Below are 10,255 nucleotides of genomic sequence, written 5' to 3'. Positions count from 1 at the left end.
CCCGCCCACTCCCCCCGCCCCTTCATGATGCCCGGCTCAGGCCCCGCCCCTTGACCTCCGTATAGCCCCTCCCCTCATGGGCCATCGCCCCGCCCCCTGCACCGTTGCCCAGACGCGGCTCCGCCTCCTGTCCGCACATCGCTCCGCCCCTTGCAGGGATACCCAGCCTCAGGCCCGCCCCTCTTCCTCCGTCGCCCCGCCCCGTGTGGGGATACTCCCCCGCAGACGCCGCCTCCCGGGGCTCTTCGGCTCCGCCCCGTCGCCTGGTCGCTGCAGCTGGGCCGGCGGGCGCGGGTGACTTAGCTGCCATGGCGGCCCAGGCCCTGGCGGCGCAGGCCGTGGCCTCGCGCCTGCAGCGGCAGGAGGAGGACATCCGCTGGCTGTGCGCGGAGGTGCAGCGCCTGAGGGACGAGCAGCTGCGCGGGCCCGAGCGGGGCCAAGCCGAGGGCCCGCGCCTGACGCGCGAGGTGGCCCAGCTCCGGGCGGAGAACCGCGACCTGCGCCAGCGCCTGTCTGGCCTGCGGCTGCGCCTGGCGGAGCAGCGCGACCCCGGGGCCAGGCGGGCGGCGGCGGCGCAGGAGGTAACCCGGCGGGCTTCGGGGGACGCGGCCCAGGCGCACGCACTCGGCGGCGGTCTCCAACTCTCTGCACCCCGGCGCGGGCAGGGCTGCAGGGTGTGTCCCCGCCGGCGCCCTGCCCGCTGCCCACGGCCTGGGGGAACCGCTGGGTTTTCACCCAACCTCCTAACGGACCAGCTGGGGCAATTTCTCAGCTCTTGGTTGGAGAGACTTGCAACACTTTTTCCCCTCCAGTGGCACAAACGACTGAGGGGGCACGCCTCGAATCCAGAACTCTGGAGGCTGAGGCAGGAGAATGACTGAGAGTCTGAGTAAATAGCGAGTACCAGATCGGCCAGGGCTGTGTAACAAGACACTGTCTCAAATAAAACTTTTTAAAAGACCGCTAAAGTGTTTAGGATTCATGGTCTCCCTGGGGGAAGAGGACCAACGATTTCTGTTCCCTCTGCTGGCTGGTTCTGTGCTATCTATGACAGGTTATTTTTACTGTCTTGTTTTGGCAGTCTACTTTGAGGGCTTATATGTGTTAGCAGGATTATTTGATTGCACTATTTCCGTGTTTTGGAAGATTATTAAATAAGTAATTATAAGAGAATGTTTCTAAGTTCTGAAGGCTTTCTAAAACTGAGATGTAATTTTGTTCTTTGACAAGGGTAAGCATGGTGCACTGACCACATCTAATAAAAAAGAGTCTGGTGGCAGCCACACATTTTCCAGTGACATTATTTAAAGTTTGGTGGGGACAGAGAAGCACAGAGACGTGTATTCCAGGGCCTGGCACCCATGGCTTCATGCATGTTGGGCAAGTGCTCTACTACTGAGTCACACCCCCAGCTCTTGATTTGAGGCATTTTGAAGTCAAAATATATTTCACGTCTTGGACAGAAAGGGCTGAACTCTGTTTTTTGTCTTTGTTTTTATTTTTGTTTTTTGTTTTTTCGAGACAGGGTTTCTCTGTGTAGCTTTGAGCCTTTCCTGGAACTCGCTCTGTAGACCAGGCTGGTCTTGAACTCACAGAGATCCACCTGCCTCTGCCTCCCGAGTGCTGCAATTAAAGGCGTGTGTCACCACCGCCCTCCCGGCTAGGGCTGAACTCTGAAACTTGATCCCTGAGGCTTGTAAGTAGGTCTTGGTTCCCACAGCCCAGCAGGGACTCTCAAACCTTGGGGCCCTGCCCTGAGCTGCCTGGCTTCCCTCTTTCCTTGGGTTTCAAATGTGTTGCTCTTACCTGTCATTGATGTGCCATTTCTCTTTCAGCCTCCTACTCAAAACCAAGAAAGGGACACCAAAAAGAAGAGACTGAGAGAGAGTGAGCCCGACAGGGAGGTAAGTCGTTGCTATAGAAACAACACAAACTATTCGCTGTCATTTTAAACACGGGTCTGCAGGACGTGGGGGAAGAACATAATTACTGATGAAGTTACTGTTTGGACCACATCAGTAACCTCTTGATGGAGAGCCAAGCCGGAGTCAAGCTAGCCACTGGCTGGATTCAAAGAGCTCTCCACTCTTTTTAAGGTGAAATAACAGCTCTTATTTAATATTACCTGCTTTTTTTTTTTTTTTTTTTTTTTTTTTTTAAGAGAGTGTTAAAACAACCAGCAAGGGTTTATGGAGACTCAGCACTTGTTAGGCACAAAGGAGGAATACCTAACCTCAAAGATATTAGTCTAGTTATGTAGACCAGACAGATGCAGGACAGACACTAGAGAGGCAGACTGGGAGGACACAGCCTCCTCAACATGCATGTACATGTTCCTCGTTTGTGGATTTTTAAATCCAAAAATACTTGTGAAAAACGCTTCTGTACTGCCTTTGTTGGTCATTATTCCCCAAACAGGACAGTATAGCAAGCTATTTCCCAAGCATTGTATTTTGTTTTTTTAGTAATCTAGAGATGACTTAAAGTATATGGGAGGATGTGAGAAGATGTATCAATACTATGTGACTTTATTTACTAAGGACTCGAACATCCATGGGAGTCTAGAAACCCAATCCCGAGGATACCAAGGGTTGGATATTAAGAAGTGCTGCACTGTATAACCTTGCATAAATCTACTGTAAACAGTAGGAGAGGGAGAGGTCTGTGCAGTGTTCAGAGGTGTTGGGTGGGTGGGTGGGGCTCTGCTGGAGGGGTGTGGACAGAGGGACACTGCGGGCAGGGGAAGTGGGACTGAGCAGCCGGCTCAGTAAGCTGAGTGTAAGTGAATGACTTTCAGGTGAAGCAACCGACTTTTATAAAAGAAAGATTGAAGCTCTTTGAAACATTGAAGACAGATCATCAGCTCTTACCTGCTGCTCAGGAAAAAAAGAATGCAAGCAGTGTGATCACCGTGAGGGTGGCTGGCGGGAAGACAATGCAAGGAGAAAGGTGGAGAACGACACCTTACCAAGTGGCCGCCGAGATTAGGTGAGAACCCCTCGCACACACAGACACGCGTGCACACTTAAGCACGCTCACATGCACACACGTACACATACACACATGTACACATACACCCATGCACACATACTCCTTGTGTATCTATCTGCCTCCTTCCATACCTGTTGTGAATGTATTTGGAGAGGATATACTATAGTATTAAGTAGTTGTGCCAGAGCCCACTGAAAGGTTTTTTAAGACACCACTGAAATAGTTTTTTTCCTGCCGGAGTCCAGCTCTGGATGAGGGCAGGGTCTGAAGCAGGTGGATGCCAGAGCGGTGATGGAGAAAGCAGACATGGGACACTTAGTTTGGTTTTATGGGAGATGGACAGAGAGGAGATGGACATCTCGGTATGGCTTGATCTACTCTGACAACCTGCATCTCTCACAGGCTTTATTTATGCACAAAATCATTTCCGAGTATATTTTATTCATTGATTACAAAGCCTTTCCGTGGTACATACTTTCTCTAAATTCTTCCTTGATTATATAAGCATATCAAAGTAAAAGAAGCAAAATGAGCAAACAGCAAATGTCATGACAACTAAAATCTAACATGATAAAATCAATTCTTTTAACTCAGTGACTTTTTCCTTAAAACCAGTGTTGTAAAGTTTTGCTGTTACAGAAATGCTAGACAGGATGTCTCTAAGTTAGACTAAGTCAATAGACATAGAAGTAGAAGTTATTTCCTACTACCTCTTATATCAAGCCTCTCTTGTATTATTCTATTAATACACTATAGTGAATATCTGATCTTTCTAGGGAAACCCAATCCCTCAGGCCTGGTTTAATTTTTCTTTTCTTTCTTCTGTTTCTCTTTTGTATCTGACATGAGACCTCCATCCTTTCCTCTGACTTTTAAAGCGCTGCTCTCTGCCCGTTATTCTTTCTACAATATCAGAAAAGTCCCTATCTGACAAGTCTGCTCAGGATCCCAGGCAGTTCACTGATCCAGAATATTTCCTTTTGTGTCACTGTCATACCCCTGTCTCAATATGGTCCCTATCTTTATTACAATCCTGCAAAGGATAGAAGAACAACACCAAGGTTCCTAAAACTGCTGGCTTTGTCTTCAGGAGGGTACCAAGGCTTGTCATTAATTTTATAATCAAAATCTTTTCCTGTCCATGCTGGTTCTGTGGTTCTAAGGCAGAACATGAAAACTTAATGATCCAGTTATAGTTTGTCAGCTTCTAAATTTTCCCTAAGTTTTTCTTCTTTAATGATTTTTTCCAAATCCTATGTCTCATGCTTACTAATGCCATTTAAGTAATAGGGTCTAATGAAGACTCAGTTTCTTGCATAGCTGATTCTCCTGAGGAACTGCCGTAAGTTTTATTCTTAACATCCGCTTCTATAAGAATTGTTACATTATCCCAGCTCTAGCCTTTGGTGAGGGGCTCTTAACAGGAGGGAATGCAAACCCCAAGACAAGGGCAAGAGCTGTGTAGCAAATTCCACCAAGGGCAGTGAAGGGTGAGTCCCAGCCATCCAGACACTAGAGCTTTGTCAAGCAGCACCTTCAAGACACTTGGCATCACCTTTGTTCTTATTCAACTAGCTAACTAAATTAAATATAATGACTATTTCCCTCTGACTCCTAAAAAGACCACATAATCAAATGCAAGATCATGATCTCTTCCTGTGTAAAAGTCCAAATTTTAAAGTTCTAATAAAATATATACACTAGAGAAAAAAATGTACCCTTGACAGGTCATCCACACTGGCTGTATTCATGCACCAAGTAATTTTCATAAAGTTTTACAGTTTTTCAAGTTGTGATTTAAAGATACAAGTTGACACTGTTGTCAGTCACAGAGCAGTACTTGTCCTTCCTAGGAACTAGATACATTAATAAAGTCCTGATTGACGGAAGTTCCTGCTCACCCTATTTGCTTCCTCCTGCTCTGATGAACACAATTACCGAAAGCAACTTGGAAAAAAAGCAAGGGTTTCTGGCTTACAGGTTACAGTCCATTGTGAAGGGAAGCCAAGGCAGGAGCTCGAGGCAGGAACTAAAGCCGAGACCATGGAGGAGTGTCGCTTATCCTTGGCTTGCTGGCCACCTTCGTTACCCTGCCCAGGTCTACCTGCCCAGGAATGGGACTGCCCACGGTGGCTTGGGCCTCCTACAGCAGTAAGAGAACACCCCACAGACTTAGCACAGGCCAATCTGATGGAGGCAGGACCTCAACTGAGGTCCCTCTTTCTAGGTGTGTCGAGGTGACAACCAAGATGAGCCACCACGCTGGTGTTAGTGGAGATTATTGGAGTCTGGTGGACACCTGCCAGATTTCCAGATTCTTTTGTCTAGGAGCAAAGCCTTGGGCCTGGACACACATTTACTAACAAATGGCACACTTCCAGGGAGGGAGTCACAGGCAGAGCTGGGAGAAAGGTTAGATACTCAGTGGCAAACACAGAACAAAACTGGGACTTTTAAGTCCCCTATCACACACAGGCTTTTGGATCATTGAATCACTGGCCTTTGTCCATTGTCCTTGGTGGTAGTCTTTTTTTCCATCAGCAGGTTTTCGGGTGCTAATTTACAGCCTAGCCTTCAAACACCCTACTCTCCACCTTACACTCCTGCCTCAGTCACCTCCTGAGAGCTGTGGTCCCGGAGATCCTTTGGGGATGCTGAAAGAAATTGATTCATTTTCTATAACTGCTTACACAGTGATTAGGGGCATAGCCCTGCCTAGAAGGACCAGGAAACTCTCACCCTATTCTAATTTTGTGGAGAATCTAGTGTGTGGTAGGAATTTACTGGAATCCTTGCATCACAAGGAGTCTAGTCTGAACTGGAGTATTCCAGAAGACACATATTTTACAAGGGTGCTACAAACGCTGGTCCAAACAAGAACAACATGGTTGTACCAATGAATGGTCCCCAAAGGGCAAGAATTAGAAAAGCCATGGCTACAATTGGCCCCTGAGAGCAATCTTCATATACCTTGTTCCCAAGGGTGAGATCCCTTGGTTATATATCAACAATGTGGCAAAACACAAGAGAACAATTTTAAGAAGGAATCAGGTAAAAGAGCAGAGTATCCAGGACAGAGTAAAGGAAAATGGTGTGAGGTTGTAAGCATTGAGTACATATTGTATACGAACAGTGGCAAGAGCAAAAGAATGAAAACTATATATAAAGGCAGGTTACAGCTACTGATAGACTTGTAAATGGGACTTACCTTTGTATTTAAGAAGTTAAGGCATCCTTGTTTGTTTCACAGAGAATTTCTACATCATTCAAGAGTTTGCAGGTAGAAGACATCTGTGTTCAGGATGATTTTTGAAGCCATGGAAACTTGGAAGTTTTATTCTAGAGAATAAATTTGTTTTAGTCCGAATGAGGTAGGCTTCTGTCCACCAAGAGAAGGTGTCAGCACCTGTCAGAAGATATTTAAGTCTTTGAGAAGGTTCATCGACCTGCTTTGCTGTGGGGTCTATAGGCTGTAAGCATCTTAGATGACCATATGTTACAGAATAGCTGGAGAGGTTAGCCATGTCTCTAGGAATGTCCCCTGACTTTGAGATGAAGTTTGCCCATGTACATGCCATGCTGCATTATCAGGCCATATTATGGAGTGAGTCCCGAGACCCCAATGACAGAAATAAGTCCTTTGGCTTTTGGGTATTTCCATCTGTATCTGCATCTACAAGTTCATTTGGTAGGATATCACGATGGTTGTCTGCAGTTGTTTGAGTGCGGACTTTTACCAAGGCACCTTGGGAAGTATCAGTCTTCGAGGGCCACCCTCATTGGAGATGAAGGTCCAGCCTCTCTTTAGAGCAGTGGTTCTCGACCATACTAATGCTGTGACTTTTTAATACAGTTCTTCATGTTGTGGTGAGCCCCAACCATAAAATTATTTTGTTGCTACTTCATAATTGTAATGTTGCTACTTCTATGAATCATAATGTAAATATCTGTATTTTCCAGTGGTCTTAGGGGACCCTCATTAAAGGGGTTGGTACCTACTGTTTTAGAGTGTAATATTCTCCTCAATATGGTTCCCCTCTTTTTAGAGGGGCAATGCCCTGTTTCTTAGAACTCTGCTGAGGTCCAATACCATGTCCTAGTGCCTAGCTTGAGAACAGTGGAAAAGCACTCTGTGCCTCTGCTGTTAGGAAAGTTTAGCATTGTATTCCAACAGAAGCCATTAGCACTTCATTGCCCTTGACATCACAGTTTTACTTTGAATTTTTTCCTGAGAAAAGAATGGCTACTAACGTGTGTGTTCAAGAATGTTTATTACAGCAACAACAAACCAAAATCCACAAAATATAACCAAGATGTTCAGCAAGTCTTGGTTCTCTTGTAATGATTAAATAATGTGCTTTGGAAGTCTGTCCACCAATAAAGACAATGCCATAATTTATTGTTAATTTTACAAAATGGGTTACAAAGTAACATATACAAAAGGATGATATTAAAAATTTTATATTGGTGTATGTATAAAAGATTATGGAAGACCATAGATCAAACTGTTAACAGTCCTTTTTGAGAGATATGATTACAAATATCCCACACTCCCATCTCGTGCTTTGCTAGGTTTCTTCTTATAACTTTATAACTCAGTAGTTTTCAAACCATGAAAGTTATTTTAAAACAGGAAGGGAGGGAAGGAAGGAGGAAGGAAGGAAGGAAGGAAGGATGGATGGCCGGTCTCTGTGGAAAATAGGTAAAGGAAGCAGACAGTTCACTAACAGTAAATTAATCATCAAATCAAAGCACCAGTCTTCAATATCCCACTGACAAAGATTTGAAAAATCATGTAGGGTGAGTGCAAGTGTACTAGACTGTATTTATCATAAATCTGTGGGGGTGGCTGCCCTCAGCCTGCAGTTCTAGTTCTGTGCACTTACAGGGGCACAAGGAGGCACGTGCTTCGAGGGCGGTGCGTGTCCCCTAAGAGAGCAAAACCTGAGGAGACGAGAGTGCAAAAGCAAGGGCTTCCTCAGTGAAAGGACACCTCTAGGCTGCGTGGGGTCGCTGACTGATAGCATGGCAACAAAACGTAGACTATAAAACTATGTTCATAACTAGTTTTTCTTTTAACATGGATAAGAAGCTGATATAGAAAAAGACTAGATAGTGATGTAGCAAAATGTTATGAACAGTTATTTCTAGGAATAAGGGGTAGGATTTGTATAAGATTTTAATTTTATTATTTGTGCTTTCTTTATTTTTCAAGTTTTAAAAATAGCAAATGTATATGACTTTTATACATAAAATAATTGTTACAAAATAAAAGATCTCTATCCTATTAGTTCATATTTGTACTTTCTAGCTTTCCTTTTGAGCCCTGAAAATTATTTTAAGCTTTTCTTATAATGAATTATAATGTGATCAATGTTAACCTCAAATGGTTTTTCTCCTACTAGTCGAGAATTGGCTGAAAATACAGTAATTGCCAAAGTGAATGGTGCATTATGGGACCTGGACCGCCCCTTGGAAGGGGATTCCACTGTTGAGCTGCTGATGTTTGACAACGAGGAGGCTCAGGCTGTAAGTATTTAAAAACCAATCTGCCAGAGTCGGCTCTTTATGATACAAGAATTACAGGAAAAGCCATACATTGAAAGCAAGGTGATGACACTTCTGCTTCTCAACGTTTAAAATTACAACTTGGCATTTAATGATAGCTAATGAATATTCGCAAAATGTGTACTCAGATAAGCAGCCCATGCTTGTTATTTCTTAAAATAATCGTTTCCTTAGGTTAAATGTTTATTAACATCTATTAAATCAGTGTGTATTCAAAATTAATTCCTAGTCAGCTCTTAAATGTATGCACCTGTAATTTAATATCCATGGGAGAATTTTGACAAAAATCCTTTAAATAGTTGTAAATGCAGTCTTTTATATGATAAGTGCCACATTTTGTATGTCTCTGGTATGCATATCACCTTAGCTTGTAGCCTCCTTTCAACTGACTTATTGCCTCTGTAAAAACCCACCTATGGTTAGCTGAGGTTATATTATCATGCTTTCTGGATGGTAAAAACTGTATAACTTCTGGTTAAAATATGCCACGGTTATTAGTTATTTTGTGTCACTGTGTTAAAACATCATGACCAAAGGCAGCCTATGGAAGAGTTTCTTTTGGCTTAGGGATCTAGAGGGGCAGTCCATTATGGCTGGGAGGCGTGGCAGCAGGTGGCTGGAGCAAGAAGCTGGCTGATCACATTCCCATCCACATGCTGGAAGCAGAGAGAGCAAACGAGAAATTGGGCAAGGCTATGAGCTCTCAAAGCCTGCCTCAGTGATATGCTTCTTCCAGCCAGGCTTTGCCTCCTAAAAGTTCTGAGATCTCCCCGAACAATGCTATCAACTGGGGACCAAGTGTTCAAATACCTGATCCCAGAAGGGACAGCTCTCAGTAGACTGCTACACCAAGTCTAACCATCAAATTGTTAAGCAATGTAGTATTAATAAAGCCATGTTCAAAAGTGATTCTGAAAAACGTAAGTCCATCAACTGTCCACATCTTGCAGGTGTACTGGCACTCCAGTGCTCACATCCTGGGGGAGGCCATGGAACTTTACTATGGAGGCCACCTGTGCTACGGCCCACCCATTGAGAATGGATTTTATTACGACATGTTCATGGAGGACAGGTAAGGCTGCCGAGTGCTGAGTTCTGATTGCATGTGTACATGACATTGTTTTATAATGGTTTCATATTATAGCTCAGTCATAGCGCATTGTGTGGTTATCAAGTGATTATTAGCCAGTTATGAAAATTGTTATCATATGAGCCTAGATTGGAGAGTAACTTTCAATATATTTGGTAGATTGTGTCACTAATTCAAACCAGAGTCATGTGCTCCATGCTAGAGAGCAGTTGTCCACTTCTGCTCACGATGGTCGAGGCACTGTCAACTTCACTGAACGTCTCATGCATGTGAGTGCCAGGTGGTGGTTCACAGGGGTCTCACACTCAGTAGGCCTGGGCTAGAAATCAGCCCTGTAGCCCTGCCCTCATCCACCCCTGCTCTGTCTCCTTCACAGTTCCCAGGGACACCACCAGTGGCCAAAACTGAAACCTCAGTCCTTCTAATTCTTCTGTGATCCCTAACACCCCCATCTAGCAGCCCTGTCCAGTTCAGATTCCCTGTGCCCCTCACCATCCATCCAGCAGCCCTTCCAGTTCAGATCCGCTATGGTCCTCGCCATCCATCCAGCAGCCCTGTCCAGTTCAGATTTCTGTCTTCTTTCACTTGTGCTTTCACTCAGGCTCG

At 44.7% G+C, this 10,255-nt stretch overlaps 1 protein-coding gene across 2 annotated transcripts in view; it reads left to right on the top strand.

The window, feature by feature from the left end:
* Positions 1-232: 232 nt before the first annotated feature.
* The window catches only part of Tars3 (threonyl-tRNA synthetase 3), a 57,522-nt gene continuing 47,499 nt past the window's right edge, over positions 233-10,255 (top strand). Inside the window, exons 1-5 of one of the 2 annotated variants that reach the window (XM_037198846.1) lie at positions 233-581; positions 1,836-1,904; positions 2,798-2,988; positions 8,397-8,520; positions 9,510-9,631. In XM_037198846.1, the coding sequence (XP_037054741.1) occupies positions 309-581; positions 1,836-1,904; positions 2,798-2,988; positions 8,397-8,520; positions 9,510-9,631 (779 nt within the window). In that variant the 5' untranslated portion in view covers positions 233-308. The remainder of the gene's footprint in view (positions 582-1,835; positions 1,905-2,797; positions 2,989-8,396; positions 8,521-9,509; positions 9,632-10,255) is intronic. The other variant, XM_028872821.2, reaches the window with a different exon arrangement.

This window comes from Peromyscus leucopus, chromosome 1 (assembly GCF_004664715.2).
Source record: "Peromyscus leucopus breed LL Stock chromosome 1, UCI_PerLeu_2.1, whole genome shotgun sequence".
Taxonomy (NCBI): domain Eukaryota; kingdom Metazoa; phylum Chordata; class Mammalia; order Rodentia; family Cricetidae; genus Peromyscus; species Peromyscus leucopus.
The sequence above is the reverse complement of the archived record's forward strand: the minus strand, read 5'-3'. Positions and strand labels throughout refer to the sequence as shown.